Source organism: Lodderomyces elongisporus, chromosome 1, assembly GCF_030384665.1.
Source record: "Lodderomyces elongisporus chromosome 1, complete sequence".
Lineage (NCBI taxonomy): Eukaryota > Fungi > Ascomycota > Pichiomycetes > Serinales > Debaryomycetaceae > Lodderomyces > Lodderomyces elongisporus.
The window spans coordinates 2,405,438-2,426,267 of NC_083673.1; the positions used below are offsets into that span (position 1 = coordinate 2,405,438).

The 20,830-nt window shown below is 35.8% G+C and overlaps 6 protein-coding genes across 6 annotated transcripts; 2 read left to right on the forward strand and 4 right to left on the reverse strand. All coding sequences in view use genetic code 12, as the record gives it.

Annotated features, from left to right (window-relative positions):
- Positions 1–24: 24 nt before the first annotated feature.
- On the reverse strand, positions 25–1,695 carry PHO84 (Inorganic phosphate transporter pho84; the record flags this gene model as incomplete). The annotated part of the gene is made up of 1 exon (XM_001528325.2): positions 25–1,695. The coding sequence occupies one exon, from the start codon at positions 1,693–1,695 to the stop codon at positions 25–27; it is 1,671 nt and encodes a 556-aa protein (XP_001528375.2).
- Positions 1,696–7,132: 5,437 nt separating this feature from the next.
- On the reverse strand, positions 7,133–8,290 carry SAM1 (methionine adenosyltransferase sam1; the record flags this gene model as incomplete). Its single annotated transcript, XM_001528326.1, has 1 exon — positions 7,133–8,290. The coding sequence occupies one exon, from the start codon at positions 8,288–8,290 to the stop codon at positions 7,133–7,135; it is 1,158 nt and encodes a 385-aa protein (XP_001528376.1).
- A 1,882-nt stretch (positions 8,291–10,172) lies between these two features.
- Positions 10,173–14,159, forward strand: PVL30_000865 (uncharacterized protein; the record flags this gene model as incomplete). The annotated part of the gene is made up of 1 exon (XM_001528327.1): positions 10,173–14,159. The coding sequence occupies one exon, from the start codon at positions 10,173–10,175 to the stop codon at positions 14,157–14,159; it is 3,987 nt and encodes a 1,328-aa protein (XP_001528377.2).
- A 259-nt stretch (positions 14,160–14,418) lies between these two features.
- PVL30_000866 (uncharacterized protein) lies at positions 14,419–17,283 on the reverse strand (the record flags this gene model as incomplete). Its single annotated transcript, XM_001528328.1, has 1 exon — positions 14,419–17,283. One exon carries the CDS (start codon positions 17,281–17,283, stop codon positions 14,419–14,421), a length of 2,865 nt encoding a protein of 954 aa, XP_001528378.2.
- A 1,458-nt stretch (positions 17,284–18,741) lies between these two features.
- KRR1 (ribosomal RNA assembly protein krr1) lies at positions 18,742–19,833 on the reverse strand (the record flags this gene model as incomplete). The annotated part of the gene is made up of 1 exon (XM_001528329.1): positions 18,742–19,833. One exon carries the CDS (start codon positions 19,831–19,833, stop codon positions 18,742–18,744), a length of 1,092 nt encoding a protein of 363 aa, XP_001528379.2.
- Positions 19,834–20,201: 368 nt separating this feature from the next.
- PVL30_000868 (uncharacterized protein) lies at positions 20,202–20,588 on the forward strand (the record flags this gene model as incomplete). The annotated part of the gene is made up of 1 exon (XM_001528330.1): positions 20,202–20,588. One exon carries the CDS (start codon positions 20,202–20,204, stop codon positions 20,586–20,588), a length of 387 nt encoding a protein of 128 aa, XP_001528380.2.
- Between the last annotated feature and the right edge of the window lie 242 nt (positions 20,589–20,830).

Here is a 20,830-nt window from a genome sequence, read left to right on the forward strand (position 1 = left end):
TATTGTAAAGAAAATTGCACAAATCTAAGCTTTAACGTCTGAATCATAAGACTCCTCTTGTGTAGTGTATCTGTCCCTTCCAATCTTTGTTGTGTCTGGCTCATCGTGACAAGTCTCACAAATCTCTTCCAATGTTCTTCTCTTGGTTTCAGGAATAAGCAAAGTGGTAAAGATACCCAACAACATAAACAAGGCGAAAATCTCCAAGACGTGGTTCAAGTAACAATTTGGATGCTCGGCATCACATCCATGGTTTATAAGAGTACCGATACATGTTTGTGCAATAATGGCACCAACTTTACCTGCTGCTGCCGATAATCCATGTGCGGTGGATCTATACCTGGTTGGGAAAACTTCACCTGGAACGATAAATGTGGTGACATTAGGTCCGAAATTCTGGAAAAAGGAGGCAACAACGTACAAACCCAATAATCCACCATCGCTCAACTTGTGGTATCCAAAACCCATACCACACAACAATGCAGTCAAGATAACAAAACCACCCAATTGAATGGTTTTTCTACCCAAAAACTCAATAAATGCAATGGAAAACCAGTATCCTGGCAATGAACCAGCACAAACCAAAATCAAGTTACCAGCAGCAGAGTCGTACAATTTGTGGTAAACGGTATCTTTTCTAGCATATCCAATGGCTTGCAAGATAGTAGTCGAGTTCAAACCCATACCGTAAAATGCAACATCCAACATAAACCATGAACCTGCAGTTCCCAACAAGATTTTACCATACTTCCATTGTCCAAAGTGTCTCCAGAAATCCTTAAATGAAGCCTTTGGTGGTGCAATCTCAGTGACAGCAGGGTCGAGAGCAGCTTCAGCGTCGGCAACCTTAACAACATCGCCGTGTTCATTGACATCCAAGGAGTATCTTGGTGACTCAGCAATGGTCAATCTATAGTACAAGGCAATGCAACCGGGAACACATCCAAAACCAATAATGATTCTCCACATTTGATCAGCTGCTCTAACACAACTACGGGTGGCGTGACATTCAGCACCAGAGGTGATATTTTCCAAGTCGGTTTTGTAACCAGCAACACAAATCATGGCAACGATACCAGCAAACACTTGACCAAGTCCTTGATTTGAAAAGACAGCGGCCATGATAGCACCTCTCCATTTGGTGGTGGAGAACTCAGCAGAAATGATGGATGATAATGGATAGTCACCACCAATACCGATACCCATAATAATTCTCAATGTGGCAAACCAAGCAGGGAAACTGATAGCAGGCGATTCTCCAATAGTACATTGCATAATAGTAGCAGCAATCATAACAATCAATTCCAAACCATAAATCTTTTTACGACCAACCTTATCGGCAATAGAACCAAATCCAACTTGACCAATAACCGTACCAACAGAAGTGGAAACCTTGATCAAAGTAGTGGTGGAACTTGGGATAGTACCTTCCCAGTAAACGTATTGCAACATGTTAACCGATAAGTTGATGGCAAAGATATCGTAAGAATCGGTCATAAAACCAACACCGGCAATCATAATCATCTTCATTTGAGTCCATCCAAAGCCGGCCTTGTCGATTTCTTCCAAGGCCAATCTTCTTCTTTCCAAAGGATCCTCAATGTGGGCATATTTGCCCAAGTAGTCCTTAAAGGCAGTCTTACCACCTGAGTTACTCTCAGTGTAGGTGTTTTCAATCTCTTGTGTAGCAACCATTGTATTGAAGGAAAAAAGTAAGGTGAGACGAAGTGACTTGTCTTTCTTTGGATATGGCAAGAGGTGAATGGATGAGGAAAGAATATAGGATAAGAGGAGGAGGAGGAGGGGAAAGACAAAAAAATAATGAAAAGAGAAGGGAAGAGGAAATTGAAAAGAATTTATACCAACAAGAAGAGTAAAAAAATTGACAATGGGTTTACATATTGACTGCATTCTATATTGATGAGAGTAGAGTTGAAAAGGTAATTTAGAAAAAAAAAAGAGAGGGAAATATTCACTTGTGATGAAGAAGGGCACGAAGGAGTAGGAGATTATGAGTTTGTAGAATAGTTGGATGCAATAATTTTTTTTATTTTTTATTTTTTATATTTAATTATTTTGGCCTGTCTTTTTTTTGTTTTTTTGTTTTGCAAGTTGTACATACTCAACACAAAGCATGTAGAGTTATGTAGAAATTATAGAGTATCAGATATTTGTAAATTGAGAAGAAAAGAGCGTAGAAGACAACGTGGAAATGGGAAATGGGAAGAAGCCAGAAGAGATATTAAAGAGGGATAAAGAGTTATTGGGGTTTTGATAACATGCAACGAATCAATTACTATGGGAAAACTGTAAAAGTAGAGGCTGTCAATTTTTTTTTCTGGTAGCTATCAACAGAAATGGGTGATTTGTTTATTAGCAAGAGGGGGGGGGAATGTTGATATTTGATTTAAGAGAGTGTGTGAAGAGAGAACCAAATGGGTCAGGGCCCACGTTGTCACTTTTTTTATTTTTTTATTTTTATTTATTTTCGCAGTCGACTCAAAAACGAAAACAGAAAAAAAAAAAAAAAAAGAATTTATAAATTTTCCAAATCTAAAATTAATAATCGCCAAATATTGATTCTCTAATACACTCTGTTTTGGCTTTTTCTTTTCCCTTTATATTTTCTATTTTGTTCAACCAACATGACGCCTGGGAATTTAGTGAACTCTGAATTTAATAGAGATATTCAGATAAAGAGAGTGGATGTTGAAATAAAAAAAGACTGTATAATCATAACTTTATTATGTAGAGAGAATAATGAAAAGAATTTGGCAAAACAAAAGAAAAACCTAGGTGCAAATCAGTTCAATGGGGTGCACTCTAACCCTAGGTGCTATAGGCTAAACTTTGAGCATACTTAGTTTCAAGGCGATAATGCTTGAAACAAACAAAAAGAGATGCATGAATAATACAATCTACAAATCTAGCGACATTGATCGGTTGTTTCTATTATTTCTATTATTTCTATTATTTCTATTATTTTCATTCATTAATTCTTACATCAAGGGTTGGTCCCGTGGCTTCAAAATGATGATGGTTGTTGTTGTTGTTGTTGTTGTTGTTCTTCCAGCTGTAGCTTGTGCAAGATGTGTGTGGTAAGAGTAAATATGGATAATGCAAAATTGATTGCATCCGTAATGCTGCTTGCCCTTGTTATGGTTTCTATTTCTTTTTCTAATTTTTTTTTCTTTTTTTCATTTCTTTGTACTTTATCTTCTTTTTTGGCCAGTTGCATTAAACAATATGTAAGAGGACATATGGGTTAAGAAAAGTAAACGAAGAAAGAGAGTAAGAGAGTGAAGGAAACATATTAGCAAAAGAGACTAAAGACGGCTTGTTTCTACTTCCCGCTTTCCCGCTTTAACTTTCCCCCCTCCCCCTCCTCCCCTCGTGGTAACTAAATTTGTTGCAATCTAGAAACAAATGTTTTGAGTGAGTAAATGAGAGGTTTTCTTTGCCATGTGGGCACATCAATAATGCCAATTAGCTTTTCTTTTCTTTTCTTTTTCTTTTTCTTTTTCTCTTTCCCTTACCAATAATAGACTCGTGTTACTAACCTTTTAATTTTTTCAAAATGAAAAACTGGTTAGGTCAATTAATTTTTTTTTTTCATTTTTATTTGATTGATTATTTGCCGTATGATTGTTTTTGTCACCATGTGATCTTGAGCTAAAGAGATTGGTGTTTGATTCCTACTACTCCAAGAGTACGAGTGTAAGACACAGAGTTATAGAGTTACTACTTGCATTATTATGCTTAAGAAAGACACCTGATATCACAATTTTCTTCTTTTGCCTCTTTTTCGTTTTCTCTGCAGCTTAACATCATTCAATTCTTGTATTTTTCTTTGCGATAGACCTGTCAAATCAGATCAGTAAAGGATCTGAAATTCCTTTTGTTTTGTTTTGTTGTTTTTTCTTAGCAGGGGAGGAAGAGGGGGCGAGGGATACCAAGCTTTGGTTCTGGTAAGGTTCCCTGGTCAATCTAAAAGTATATATTATAATGTCTTTTTTTTTTCTTGTCGCTGTTGAAACACGATTCCTTTTACAATAGCTAGTGAAGCTTGAAATATAGTTGATGATGTCTGTTTTCTGTCAAAAAAACAAGCATTATCTTAAAGGACAAGAAAAAAAAAAAGAAAAAGAAAACGAAGAAAGAAGAAAAAAAATTTTGGTTTACAATAGGATGCTAAACTGATCTTTATAGTATTGATCTCGTGATAGTTGTAAAAGTGGTGCTGTTTAAGGGTGTTTGGTGTTTGATGGTGTTTGATGGTGTTGGTGAAAAAAAAGGGTTAATACTAACGATTTACCAAAATGTATAATGCGGCTCCCAATTGTTGCAAAAAAAAAAAAAAAAAAAAAAAAACAAAGCCCATACTGCAGTACTGTGTCGCTTCTTTTTAGATTATCATTTTCTATTTTTGCTTGCAATTTGTCTAGTCAAGCTATATCATGGAAGAGATGTTTTCTATATCTTTGAATGGACTCTTCTATCTTCTGGTGCCAAAATCAAAAAAAAATAAAGAACAAAAAGATGAAGAGAAACCGAAAGATGGAAAAGTTTGAAGAGATAAGATGGTGGTTGGTCCTTAGTGGTTGTTGTTCCTGTAGTAGACCCCACGTGTGCTGCAATATCACAAAAAATAAAATAAATAAAAAATAAAAAATAAAAAATAAATTAACAGTTGCTGTGCGTTGTGCTAAAAAAAATAGAGAGAGAAAGAAAGAAAGCACTGAATGCGTAAATGCAGAGAAGTGAAAATTTCATCACCAACAACCAAAACCATTCAAACCATCTTTCTTGTTCCTCTACAGGCGGTATTCTACCATATTTCATTTCATTTTTTTTTTTCATTTTTTGTTTCATTTTTTTTTTCATAAATAAATTCAATTAATTCAAGCTCTCTTTGTTTTGTTCTTGATAAGCAAGCACATAACCACAGCTATAACCTGCAGCCTAGGTTATGCGTAGACTGCCACACATACACTTACCTACACATCTTATTCCTCACCCCCCCTCCCTTCTTCTTCTTCTCCCCACGTGGTGCCTGAATTTGTACACATTGTCATATTGTGACCATTTACAATTGTACGCAAACACCCAGATACTTGTTATGACCGCACTAACTACTCCAATAGATACATTCTTCCTGCCAAGGTCCGTCCAGTGCATTTGCCCAGTTCTGGCGTTTTATGCTCATTTCTACTTTACTTCTCTGTTTTCCTTCGGCACCTGCTACACAATATCAACACAGCAAGTATGGAATTAAGGAGATAAAAGATAAATTGCTTATTACACCAAACAATTTGCATAACCACATGAAATAAAATACATTGAAATGAAATGAAAGAACTACTTTTTAAATAAAATAAAAAGAAAAAGAGGATAAAGTTCAAGTATTGTGAAAAAGCATTGGTTTCAATACTTTGCCACTATATTATAACAATCACACGGCATCAGAAACCAAAAAAAAGAAAGAAAATTTCTAATCAAACCTCAGGGCACAACATCTACACTAGACCTAAAGGCGAATTTACCTTTATCACATTAAGTAAATAAATAAAAAAAGAAAGAAATGATTATGAAAAGATTATGAAAACGCCAAACGGGAGATAGCTACTAGGGTGAGTATGGTGACATACTCGACATATTCACCTGCCATATAGCTAACCCACGTTTATTTTTTTTTCCATTTTACTCTCCTTCTATACACAACAATCACCCTCTATGCAATATAGCTAATGTGGATCAAGTGATTGTCAGTTCAACATACAGAAACAGTTTGCATCCTTCAGCATAAACAGTTGGTACTTGTTTATGTTAAAGTAGACACATATACACATATATAAAGATATATAAAGATATATAAAGATATATAAAGATATATAAAGATATATAAGGATATATAAGGATATATAAGGATAATTTATACTACTATGACAATCCTTACAAAACTGCCTTTTTTCTTTTTTTTTTTTTTGCAATATCCTATGCTTCTAGAAGTCTAATGAATAAACAAATCAATGAAAAAAATAGATACTCATATATATGTCTGCGTGTGTATTGTATGTGGATTCGTACTTGTCTATTTGAAAAAAATATATAGAACAATAAAAGAAAACAAATATGGACAGAAGAAATGTCAAATTTTTTGCAGAAACAAAAGTAGATGAATCTAGTGTCTGAGTATAAAGAAATAGAATAAAGAGAACAAGAATTAGAACAAGCACAAGAATAAGCACTATCACTTGTACAAGAACAAAGAAGCGAATAGTCATGAAAAAAGTAGGGTCATAGGGTTGAAAGTCTTGAATACTCATTCTTACATGATTTACGAGTATTGTTATTAACGCGTGTCTAAATTAGACTTATAAAGTAGCAGCTTCATAAATTGAATAGAAGAAGTAGAGAAAGGATGAATTCCACATTCTTTTCTTCATTCGACACCTCTTCCCTTGTAAGCGTGTGGACAGGTGGACTTGCAGGCGGACTGGGAGAGTGGAAGTGGAAAGGATGATCTAGGTTAAGGTGAAGTTTTGGAGTTTGATTTTTTTTTCCTACTAAACCACCAATTTGCTTTGAGTTGTTGAAAACTTTTTGAAAATCTCTTGAAAACCATGGAAAACAACCCTACATCCAGCTTCATCCTAAACAATTCAATGTAAGGTGATGCTAAAACCATCTGACAAATATTCCTAGTATCCAAAATACTTTACTACATTGCTCATAATGAATTGAAAGATTGATATATATATATATATATATGTCTATACAAATACATATATCTAAATTTTTTATACAGTTCTATTATAACAATTTATTCTTCCAAACATTAACCGTCCGTTGAGGACCCAATATCTATATCTCTTTAATTTATAAAAAAAGTGTTTTCTTTTTAAAACAACAACAAAAAAAAAGTGGTGGTTCATGAATTAAAAAAGGTAGGTTTCGTGAATTTGTGTTTTATATGGTCTTTATCATGATCAAGTGAACAGTTGATGATTCACTCTAATGCAATTGAAATTTGAAATTTGAAATTTTATTTATATTTTTAATTTTTCTTTTTCTTCCATTCTTGGTGTACAAGAAGAGAAAAAAAAGAAGAAAAGCTGAGAGAAAAGTCAACTTAAAACTTCAACTTCTTTGGTTGCTCCCATGGGTTTTCTTGGTTGGTAAAATGACCGTATGAGGCAGTCTTGAAGTAGATTGGTCTGGCCAAGTCCAATTCCTTGACAATGACACCTGGTCTCAAGTCAAAGTTGGCCTTGATGATTTCAACCAATTGGTCTGAGGTATACTTTGAAGTACCATATGTGTCAACATAGATGGACAATGGCTCAGCAACACCAATGGCGTAAGAAAATTGCACCAAAGCTCTTCTGGCTAAACCAGCATTGACCAAAGACTTAGCAACCCATCTAGCAGCATAAGCAGCTGATCTATCAACCTTGGAGAAATCCTTACCGGAAAAGGCACCACCACCGTGTGCACCCCATCCACCATAAGTGTCAACGATAATCTTTCTACCAGTCAAACCGGCATCACCTTGAGGACCTCCAATGACGAATCTTCCAGATGGTTGAATGTGGTAAACAGTCTTGTCGTCCAAAAGATTTGCTGGAATGACTTTCTTGACAATGTGGTCGATAATCTCTTCTCTCAATTTCTCAGTAGAGATATCGTCAGAGTGTTGGGTGGAAATAACAACAGTGTCAACTCTCTTTGGAATAACAGCACCACCATCCTTTTCATACTCAACGGTAACTTGGGTCTTGGTATCTGGTCTCAACCATGGCAAAGCGCCTGATCTTCTAGCAGAGGCCAATGCAGCATTCAATTTGTGAGCCAACAAGATGGTCAATGGCAATTTTTCATCGGTTTCATCGGTGGCATAACCAAACATGATACCTTGGTCACCGGCACCCAATTCTTCCAAAGCTTTTTCATAGTGCAAACCTTGAGCAATGTCTGGAGATTGTTGTTCAATTGCAACCAAAACGTTACAAGTGCTGTAGTCGAAACCCTTTTCAGAGTGGTCGTAACCAATGTGCTTGATGGTGTCTCTGATAATCTTTTGGTAGTCCAAAGTAGCCTTGGTGGTGATTTCACCGAAAACCATAATCATACCAGTTTTGGCAGCAGTTTCACAAGCAACCTTGGACAATGGGTCCACAGCCAAACAAGCATCTAAGATGGCATCTGAGACTTGGTCACAGATCTTATCTGGGTGACCTTCACCGACTGACTCGGAAGTGAATAAGAATGTTTCTTTAGCGGCGCTCATAGTAATGAATTTGAGGTTGAAATGTTTGTAAAAGAACCTTTTTTTTTATGAGAAGAAGAAAAGGAAAAGGAAGAAGAAGAAGAAGAAGAAAGTGAAAGTGAAAGAAAGTGTTGAGTTAAAAGAAGAAGAAGTGTAAATTTTCACACGATTGTCGTACCCACGCAGTGGCAGAACCCCCAACAACATCTTGAAAAAAAAAATTAAAAAAATAAAATTAAAAATAAAAAATAAGAAATAAAAATTGTGTAAACTAAAATCCCGTTACGGAAGTGAGGATAACAGTAGTGAAAAGAGAGAGAGAGTGACAAAACAAAACAAAGTGTGTGTGTGTGTGTGCGTGTGTGAAAGACTAAATTGTGCACGTGAAATTTGATGAGCATGCAACAGCCATAAACCACCACCCATCGAAGAACAAAGACAAAGACTTGAAAATAAAAATTAGTTAAAATAAAAATATTAATAAAAAATTTTTATGTATACAAACTTGAACGTATAGGAGGAATGAAACATCGGTCTGCAAAGTACAAAAAAAAAAACAATAGCTAAACGAGAGAAACAGGAGAAAGAATCAAGAGAATCAAGAGAAAGCCACACTTTTATGAACTGCATTTATATCTATACTTCTTCTTCTTCTTCCTCAAAAGAGAACGTGCATCTCATGGTCAAGGTCAAAAACATTCTCAGGGTATAGTATCGTGTAGAGCTAAAGTCAGGTACTAGTGTTTTTACAAGTGAAAAGCTTCTTAATGGAATCCTAAACTTTTACTTTAGCTTTTCTCTAAAAAAATTTTTTTCGTTTTGCTTGGTCGTCACAAAATGTATAGACAAACATGGGGGGGGGTAAAAGTTTCACCAAAAAAATAAAGAAAAAGAGAATAGAAATCTCTTTAATTGTATCTGCAATTTGCTCATTTGATGGAGTAAGAGTTTAACTTGAAGTGCAATACCTCCTTGTCCCTTTATGTCAGGTAATTGATGGTTATTCATCTACAAATATATTCAAGTCCATCTCATAATTTGATCTTTTCCTCCATTCGTATAAATAATATATACACAAAACAGCTTGTAAAACATTTGGCATGAAAAATGCACCAAATTGTATTGAAATTGGCTCTGTTTTCTGCTCAATAAAATTGTTATTTGTTTTCCTTCATCTTTTACAATGCTAGTCTCTTGTGCTCTTCTCAAAAAAAGCTTAACTTTGGTTCCAATATTATATACTTTGATTCCTTATTCAAAAGACAAAGAAAAAGAAACAATACGAAATACTAGAAAAAGGTCACGTGATCATATACAGTTTTTTTTTTACCTAACAATCTTTGATTTTACAATACTTGTTTCTAATTTTGAATAAGCAGATACTTTGTAAACTTAGTTGTTATTTAGAAAGATTCAACCTTAAGTCCTACTCAGTATCTAAAGCCAAAAGGAAAAAAGAAAGAAAGGAAGAAAAGAAAGGAAACAGTTAATCCACCATTTGCTTTAACTACAAACTGCGAGTTAGAAATTAAGAAACTAGTAAATGAATACTTAGAAGAGGATATATTGGTTCTAAAGCTCAACTATGTTAAAAATCGAGTAGGAGTAATTTTATGTAAAACAAACGCGTTTGGTTGTTCTTTGTTTCTTCTCCTTTCATTTTATTTTTATTTTATTTTTTCCTTTTTTTAATTTTTTTCAAGAATTCAATTGTTCGCGTCTAGTCGCGTAAACACCTCCCTTCACGCTCTTCTCTTTCTCCCACTATTACCTTTTTATATTTGACAAGAACGCATACTTAATCCCCTCCCCCCATTTTTTTTTTGGTCAGAAAGAAAGTTTTTGTAAGTTTTGTAGGTCCCACCACATAAGCATAAAGGTATAGAAAACATTTTGGTCAAGGATGGGGTTGCTCAATAACTTAAATGACCAATTGGCCACACAGCAGTATTCTTCAAAAGAGAGCCATTCACAAGCGGAGGCTTTAATGACTCAAAACGACGAAACTACACAACAGGATGGATACAGAAAGCAACTGGGGCAACTGGGGCAACACGAGCAACTTGGGCAACTTGGGCAACATTTTTCCATTTTGGGCTCTGCTTTTAACATAGGCTCCTCTCTCGGAAACCATAAAGAACCTCACAATGAACAAGGACCAGATCTAAGTATCTTGAGCAAAATCAAAAGTAGATTAATGAAGGGAGCAATGGGAGAAAAAGAAGAAGCCAAGATTGATCAACATGAGATTGCTTTGGCTGAAACTCAAAAAATTGACAACAACAGCACAATCAGAGACAATGCTCACAATGGTACAGATCAACAAGATAACGACGATGTTTTAAATGATGGCGTTTTCACCAAATTCCAAGTACTTCCTCAATTGGAAGTTGACGAAACAGAGTATTTACAACCACTGTCTATCGTTGATACAAATCCCAATCTAGATCCTACGCAAGTGATTCCCAAAACATCCAAATCACCAAATCTTCAAAATTTATTCATATCAGATGATGAAATTGAAAAAGAAGTAAACAATGACACTGAAATGCTCTCAACAGAAGAAGAAAGAGCCAAGAGAATTGCTGAACTATCAAATAAAAACAAACAAGAAAGATTGCTCAAACAGAAACAAAACATGGAAGAATTGGATGAGGATCTTACGAGAGGCACACTAACAGATGAAGAAAATGAACTCAACGACGAAGCTAACGACACCGTGATTTCTTCGCATATCAAGAGCGATGGCTTGTCCACCAAAGAATTGGAAAAAGCACAAGAATTTTTGAGTATAAAAAAGAGAAATATGGACATTCAACCCGTGTTTAAAAGCGCAAAAGTGTTTACCAAGGACAAATTTCTAGACGCATTCTCTGATGATGATGATGATGATCATAATGATCATAATGAAGATGATCATGTTAAACACCAAGCTGCAAAACCACGTTCTTCACCACCCCTCTCACCACCACAAACATCAACAAAAGACTTTTTAGACTCAAGCCCAATTACTTCTCCGGTTCAAGAAGGAGTAGAAGAATCCATCAAGCAAATGTTTCTGCTAAAACCCACCCTGAACAACCCCTTGGAAGCATACACTAGGAAATTGAAAGAGGAAACTATTGGCAAGGGAAAAAGAAATGCATATGGCAATGTTAACGATGATGGTGAAGGGGAAGCAGTAAACGAGGCTTTAATCACTTTAGACTCCGATTCCGATGAAGATGTTGGTAGAATTGGGAGGTCCTCATCGCCAATTAAAAACAGTTATATATCTCAATATACAACGCGAGCCGCAAAGGAGCTCAATGTTATACCAGAACTTTCGAAGGAAAGGAAGCTCATGATACGCCAAAAATTTTCCAAAAAGAGAATGGCCAACAATACAACCAAACAAAGACTAAATGACACTGCTTCAGCATCAAGGAAACAAAATGATTTCTTAAAACAACTTTGTAAACGAAACATTGATCAATTAAGGGTCCAGAAACTTAATGACCCTGAGCATGCATTGATGGAAGAATTCGAGAAAGAGGAGGAAACAATGACAACTCTCTTGGAAAGAGAAATGGAAAGGGTAAGGAAGATTAGACAAAAGGAGAAATTACAAGAACGCGCCAAGTTAGCACTCATGAGCAAGGCATTGAATGGAGATAAGCTGTATAATGAAGGTGATGATGAGTCATATCATGGCTCTGATGGTGAGGTGCATAGTGAAGTAGCTGACTCAGAAGTTCCTGATAGCGAGTATGATACAGACGAAGGTGAAGAAGAAGAAGAAGGAGAAGAGGGAGAAGAAAGAGAAGAAGGAGAAGAAGAAGGGGAAGAAGGAGAAGTCGATGATGATAATCTTTACTCTCAAATAAGTTACGACCAAAAAATTAATCCAGATAATTCAAATATTGCTCAAGATAATTCCTATGTGAGAGATTATGGCGCCAGCCAAGCAGGTCAAGATAACGCAATGCACAAACTATTTGAAAATCTTCCATCCAGAGTTACCGAAGACTCGTTCATGTCTACACAAAACGAACAGTTGTCAAAGCCTACTGGTATATTGCCCGAGTTCACTGACTTGACTCAAGAACACCAGGCAACTCAACTGACACAAGTTGATACGGCCACTCAAATAGATAGTCTCAGTAATGTAGCGGAAACTCAAGTGATAAGAAAACCTCATGAGAAAACGATCAAAGAGGACAACATGAGGACGGGTAAAGTGCAAATCAGTATGAATGCGGCTCGGGAGGATAAACATATGGCTATTGACGCTGATAATGCGGAAGAACAGGGAAAAGAAGCAGAAGAAGGAGATGGTGATGATGATGATGATGATGATGATGATGAAGACGATGTTATCACGCCAGCTCAAGTCTCCCGAGGTCGGAAAGCTTTAAGAAAGAAAATGATTGAAATCAACAACGACATTGATGAAGTTGGTAACCACTCTAATATTGAAAAAGAGGAAGAGGAAGAAGTGGAAATTGACCCAGAAGTGATGCAACAAAGAGTTAAGGAATATGAACAAAAGATTCGCAGACAAGAATTGCAAGCACGAAGGAGGAGAAAAGAGATGGAAAGAAGGGGTATCAAAAATATAGTTGAAGGAGAAGCAGAAGAGTCTGAGGATGAGTGGAAGGGACTTGGTGGAGATGATGGAGAGTTTAGTGATGTGGCCAACTCTGAAGATGAAAAAATGATTGACAATGATTTTAACATTGACTTGAAAAATGAAGAGGTTAGAAGAAAGTTTATGGAGGATTATCAAATCAAAGACCAAAAGGAGTTGGAAAAACTACTTGATGATATAAAGAACCACAAGTTGATTCGAAGAGTCGGGCACAATGGATTAGACATTGAATTGAGTGATGAAGAGGACCAACTTTTAGCCGCGTATAGAAGACAGAAACTTCAAGAACAACAGCAGCGTCTTTTACAGAATAAAAAACTACAAGCATTGAGCAAGGATGAAAAATCCAAAGCATTCTTTGCCACTATCCAGGATAAAAATGAGCTGATTAAAATCGATAGTGATAGTGAAAACGAGGTTGATAAACAAGAAATAGTTTCGAATCCATTCAATAATGAGGAAACGAAAAACAAAAAAGTTCACGATAAAGAGAAAATTAGTAATAGCGAAAATGATGATGAAAAAGAGCAGGACTCACTTGAAAAGGTGGAACCAATTAGGAAAACTATAAAGATTGAAGAATCATTTGTTCAAAAACAGTTGTCTTTTCTTCACAATAGCATCTACGATGACGAAGAAACAAGATACCAAAAGTTACAGAAAATGTCAAACTTTCAGCATGGTTTATCTGATAACGATGATGATGTTGCTGATTTGAATGAGTTGAAATCACGATGCTCAATCAATCTTGGTCACAAGCAGCCACAAAAAGAATCACGTAAACGAAGTTTAGATCAGACTGAAACTGATGTAGACGATGACGAAGAAGATACACAAAAAGATCAAGAACCAGATAGTGCTCATACTGCTGTCCATAATTACGAGAAGAACTACGTCAATAATAGAACTAATGATGATGGTCAAGAAGAAGAAGAAGAAGAAGAAGATGATGATGATGGAGAATTCATGCCTGTTTTCAAAAAGCCATCGCTCGTTAAATCATTCGTGTCCTTCCAGGAACAACAAGGTATACTGATCAAAGATGGTAAACAACACTTTTCAGGAGTTACAATCAGCAAACAGTACAAAGTTGTCTCAGGTTCAAAAGCTTCAATTACCTATATGTCTAGAAATAGCAGCAGCAATAAGAGACAAAACACTGAAATCAAGAATAGCAAGCAGCGTCAAATTGAGAAAAATCTCAACAACTTTAAGAGAAAATCAACATCTTCGCTGTTATTTTCCAATTCAGGTTTTTAAAATTAGACATATGAGTTTAGCAGCATGATAAAACTAAATGAAAGTGGAAAAATTAATCTTTATTTAGAAGACGAATTGTGTGAATCACCGAACTACTTTTTGAATAAATAAGTGAGAGGTGAGTAAACTTATAAGTAGATGCATAAAACTGATATAAATATCTATAGAATTAATAGTACGCCAATGCAAAAAAAAATAAAAAAATGAAAAAGTATACAATTTTTAAGAGAAAAAACACTTTTTATTTCTTTTTCTTCTTTCAATCTAGTAGACTCGCAGACAATGCTTCTCTTAGCGCATTTTCATTATAAGATTTCATAACCGGATGATTGAATATAGAAGCGTCACTATGGTTAATATATTTTTGGTTTTGACGTATAGTGAGATTTGAAAATGTGCCATCTGTTCGTCGAAAACTGTTATGGGATTTACTCAATTGAGCAACTCCTTGTGGTGGTATTCGTTTTAAATGCGTCTCGTTGGGAATCAGTATAGGTATATTCTTGAACATTCTTTGTTTCTTCAACTCTTTGATTTTTTGCGGCGTTGGAGGTTTCGTCTTGCAATTAATAGCAGCATTACCCATCTTTGGATCATAAGATAATGAGTCGGCTTTTTTGGTCGCTAATCTATCGCCCGCGGTATCTAAATGCTGACCATTAATCCTATCATAATTGGGCAGGGAAAAGGATAAAGATGTTGAAGATGAGGAAGGGACGGAGTTGACAAAGTTCAGAAAGAGTTTATTGCGAACTGAAGAAGGTGACGAAGGTGGCGACTGAGGGTTTAATGTTGTTGTGACCTCAGATGTCGTTGCAGCCGTTGACGGCTGTGATTTGGTTGCGTATGAATTAAAAATTGAAGATGAAGTGGGAAATGAAGAACATGTGGTGTTCTTAGATGGAATATTCAATGGTTTTGCTTTTGCAGGTGAAGAAAAAGAAGTGGATGAGAAGGATACAGATGGCGCGATTGTGTTTGATGCCTGTGATGTTTGGTGTGGAGGTAAAGCTGGCGGTTGTAACGAAAACGTTTTAACAAGGAAATTGAACGAGTCAAGTGAGGATGATAAGCTACTGCTGTTACTGGCACCATTGGTCTCGACATTAGTCGAGTTTCGTAAAATTACCTCATTGAGTAGTTCCATAGATGAGTATTTACTTAACCCCGTCTGTCCGGTGGAACTGGGTACTTCTTGAAACACAGAATCTAAAGTAGGCGGCAACACATGTGACGCTCCAAGGTTCGTGATGGGGTTGTGAAACTTGTCAGCTGTATTTGCACTTGCATCATTTTCTGGTTGCATATGTGATTTGGAGTCTCTGAATAAATGAGGAAAGGCTTTTTTGTATGTCTCATTCAAATTGGTTGCCAGTTTTCTTAGAAAACGATTGAATGTGTCAAACTCCATCTCCGCGTTTGAATTGAAATTGTCGATATCCATGCTACCGTTGTTGTCACTATTGTTTTCATAGTTGTTATAAATTTTGTTGAAGCCGTCATCTCCTTCATCAAATAAAACTTGGTCTTGCTTCTCAGGAGAGTAATATGATACATCAGATAACATGGAGTATATATCAGAATCTGCCTCGTTATGTTCAAGCAGTTGTCGCGGGGTATGAAATTTAGTCGACAAAGTATCGGAACAACAAAGTGGTCCAAAAAATACATCTTTTTGATTGTTACCAAAGGTATCCTCTTGATTATATTCAAAGTTGTCATCACCACTAGTACCATGATTGCAATTATCATTGCCGTTATTGATGCGTCTACTGACAAATTCATCACATTTGTTTTCCATACTTTGATAATCCATGTGGTGTGGAAGCTGACTCATGCTGATAAAATGTTTTAACCTATTAAATTGTAAATAATCTCGCTCACAACTAAACTCTTTCAACAAGTCATCATGATTCATTGAGAAATCCGTAGGGTCAGAATTTGACCTTTGATGTTTTGCAAGTGTACTTATATTTTCAGGATTTAGGCGAGGTGTGGCTAAATCATCATCATCATCATCATTATTATTAATATCATCATTATAATCATTATTATAATCATCATTATCATCATTATCAATGTTGGTATTTTCAGTTATATCACCATCATCAATGTTATTCTTTTTAGTATTAACTCCATCATTAATATCATTAGTAGAACCATTATTGCTACTATCTTCTTGTTCTTTGTTTCTCTTTTCCTTTTCATCTCCAGCTTTTTGTGCTTTAACCATTGTTTCAATATGAGGAGATATATGGCTCATCATATGGGTTTCCAATGTTTCATATGATCTTGATAAGCTATTCTTCATCATTCTCTCGCTGTCGTTATCTGACTCTTGTAAAGATTCAGCAGAAGACCCAGCTACAGAATAAGTAGCTGTGGTGCCTGCGCTTGATAAATCTTCATATGCAATTGGGTTTATATTGTATATACTCGACAACCTGTATCGTGATTTTTTCTTTGTTATGTTTCGTGGCTCCAGCCTCAAAGTGGGTGGCATGCTAGCTGCAAGGGCTGATGGCGAAGATGAAGAAGGATGTGTTGTTGTTGTTGTTGTTGCACATCTCATTGGTTTTAGTCGTAGATTTGAAATTGAGATCATCTTTTTGATATCTGGTGGGGTCGGCGTGGAGCTGAAATGGTTGGAGTAGCCATGTACATTACTTCTCTCTTCATCGTCTACATCTTCCAAATCCAGGTCTATTTCTTCCTCGTCGAGATCCGTTTCATCAATGTCTCTCTCCATCGTCGCTGGCAAGTTGTGCAGCTCAACCATGCCCATATATCGATCATTGAGTGACAACTTCTTTAAAACGTGCGAGTATTCCAAGGTCAAGTTTTCAAATGCAGTTTGGTTCGTGATTTTGTCGTTGAAATGCAAGTTTGATTCAAAATAAAACGATCGTTCATTCAATGCATTCAACTGTGCTAAGCAAGATCTGTTCAAGTCCATAAGGTTCTTGATTTCCTCGATATCCTGATCATCTTGTAGTAGTCTTTGATTGATATATGATATGCTATTGATCAAGTCGATGGAGCTTGAAGTGACATTAAGTAGTCGGTTTGATCGCAGTTCAATTTCTTGAACAAAAGAGAGGATATGGTCTAACCTCGTGGACATTCCTTATTGTGCTTGTATTGTTACTCTACTTTTGATGTTCTTGATATTCCTTTGTTTCTGTTAATTTTTTTTTTTTGCCATGAATCGTGTTTTGAATATCACACACTATAGGTTTCTTGATTTTCACACTCTTGCTTTCTGTTTTCGTTTTTGTTTCTGTTTCTGTTTCTGTTTTTGTTTTGTTCTTTATTCAATGTATTTGTTTTACTGATTCTGGTTCTAGTGATTTCCTTTTCTTTTTTTTTTTTTCGGATTTGTGCAAGATCAGAAAGAGTACAATTCAAGAAATCCAAAGATTTGACTATCTTTGATTTATCGTTGTGCAGGTTTGCAAAACACAGTAAAATCGGCGGGGGGGGGGAGGGCGGTGCGTAAAGGAGGGATAATGGTAAAAGAAAATTTGAAACAAACAAATGTGAATACCATAAAAAAAAAACTAACAAGTTGGTTTTAGATTCTTGCAACAAAGTTTATAGATTAGGATTGAACCTTGGGATGACTTCTTTTGATAGCCATATGTGGCTTCTATAACTCTTGTAATGTGATGGAGGATTGTGGACGGTTTAGTTAAAGATAATTATTTTTTTTCTTCTCTCTCTCTCTCTCTCTTTTTCTTTATTAAGCTACCGCGCATTTTGTGTCGATGGAATCTCAAAACAGACCAAATGGGGCAAGTCGCATTCCTCAATAGGACTTGCATCGCTTAAACCTACCATCCTACCCAAATAATATGTATATATGTATATACATATATATATATATATACATATATACATATAAGTAAAATAAATAAGTTACGAGTACTCTTTAAATAGCACTCTGTTTCCATTCAAAAATTGTTCTTGCACATCACATCACATCAGATCACAAGACATTAATATTACGCATGGACTGAATAATTTCACTGTCAATGATTACTGAAGAGGATCATAAATAGCAAGTTCTGACTGTAACATAAAGAATGCGCTACCAAATGCAATAAATTTTGGGTTTTTCTCTGTTTTTTTGTTTTTGTTTTTGTTTTCAATATTCTTAAAAAAATATTAGAGGATGCAACGAAGAACGTGACAGCACTTTGCAACAAGAAAAACTTACATTTAAATAGGGATGTACATTCAAGAGCCAAATGTTTTTTTTTCCACTTTTTGTTTGGATTGAAACTACTTGGTACCCAATGAAAACATTGTATGATTCAAGATGTAAAAATAATTTGCAAAGCCTTCAACAAGAAGTTGGGAAACTATTTATTCAACTACAAGTTCATTTCCATCTAAAAATTGCTTCTTTTTCGTGTGTGTGTGTATATATATCTTTTTTCTTTCTTTCCTTTTTTCTTAATCTGTTTGTTTCTCAGCAAAAAACTAATGCTATACTAGGGGGTAAGGAAATTAAAGAGGAAATCACACGCTAGAGTACGGTGTTGGTAAGTGTTTTCAGAAACAAATCAGATTTCATAGCCTAGCTTGACTTTTTCGACTTTTTCAGTTTTTTCTCCTCGTTGTCATCACCATCCTCACTGCTTTTTCTTTTTGATTTCTTTTCCTTCTTGTCTAATTTATCTTTCTTGTCTTTCTTCTCCTTCTTCTCCTTTTTGTCCTGATTCAATAACTTATTTTCATATTCAGATTCCTCGGGCGCAACATAATCCTTTGCCCTCTCTTGTCTCTTCAACTCACTATTTTCCTCTTGTTTACTCCTCTTTTCTTGTATCTTCTTCAACTCACGTTCCTTCTTACCAAGGAAATATTCACCACTCTCAATTTGCAAATCAATCTTACGAGGTTGTTGAGCTGGTGGGAATGGCGTGTAAACCTTCTTCTCGCCATCTTTCTTACTCGTCTTCTTCTTACGTGCAACATTTCTCTTTTTGAAACTAGGCAAGAATCTCGACCAATCTTCATTTGCCAACTCAGGGTTCTTGCTCAACTCCTGTTTAATCATCAATTCCTTGATGTAGTATATTGGATGAATGTTCTTCATGCAATCCTCAACAACCCTCCTCACTTCCTTCAACCCTTTAAATGGCCCCATCGCACTCACAGTATTTCCCTGGACCAAAATATAACATTTAGTCAACAACTCCAAAGCCTTCAACGTATTTCCATTTGGGCCCACCAATCTTTGTCTCCTTTTGATAAATCGATCTTTATTGGTAACAAAGTTACCAATCTTGATAACATCACATGCAATGTCATCTTGCAAGACTTTAACAGCCTGTGGGAAAGGTACTGATCTGGCCAATAACTTGATCAAATCACGAGCTTTGATAATCATCGCAGGGTCAAATGTCTTTGTTGTTGTCTTCACGGTCATCGAACCTTCAACAAGATCCAACTCACATCTTATATGATGCTTATCAAGAGCTTTTGTCACATAGCTCCATATATTTCGAAGGTATTGTTCTCTATATTTAGGGAATAATGTCATAAACAGCGATTCTTCTGCAAAATGTTCTCCAGAGGCATTGTGTTCCTCTTTGAACTCCTCGATGGCCCATTTATCTATATCGGGAGTATCCCATGGCTTATCAGCATTATGTGTTGATGGCATTTTGATGTATAAAGTACTATACTTGAGATATGATCTTGAAGGCGTGGTATACTGCTGTTAATGAGGCTAACGCTCTTGCGAGATGAGGTTGGCGGGTTTGCGTTCTCTAATTACGTTTTTTTTTTATTACTCTCTTTCTTTCCATTTTTTTCTTTTTTTCTTTTTTTCTTTTCTTTTTTTTTTTTGTTTTTTTTGCGCTTTTTGGTAGTAGGCAGATCATTCTATCTTCCTTGGGCTCATCATACCATTGAAAAATCCTTCAACCTAGTCCTCCCCCCCCCCCCCCCGAATAAAACACTACATCTTTCTCGAAAACACTTCTTCCCTCTATTTATAATTACTGTTTGAAATATTTGCAAATATAGATCATGGCAGGATACAAGCTCAAACTGGATAATACATCCAAGCCATTGCTGAAGAATAAGACACAGAAAGTAACGAAAGGGAAACACACATCTAAGAAAAACACAGCTTCGGTTACTTCCGCAACATCTTTGTCATCTGCAAAGTCACATGCAAAGGCCAAAGCAAACAAGAGTAAGCTAGGCAGGTTGAATGCAGATATCAATGGATTTGACGAGATAAGGGGTCTTGTAGTGCAAGAACCAATGACAAAGATTACAAAAGATAAACTAAAAACATTAGATTCGATAAAGGATGATTATATTAAAGATGAGGAAAAGAAAAAAATCACCAAATTGGCAAATGAAGAAATGGAAAAACAGTTGGAGGTATTGACTGGAATTGGTCTTTGATTTGAGTTTAGGATACGTTAAGCGTTCTTTAGTAAATTTAGTATTATTAAATGAGCCAAACTTTACCGAGATCCGTGTTGTTATTGTTGTTGCTGCTGTTGGTTTTGTTGTTGTCGTCGTCGTGGTAAAAAGACACATGGTGTTTTTCAAAAAATGAATTAAAAAAAAGAGGTTGATAAACTCACCATCCAAACTACCCAGGGATGGGAAACCTAAATAAAGAAAAAAATTCAAAGCACGAA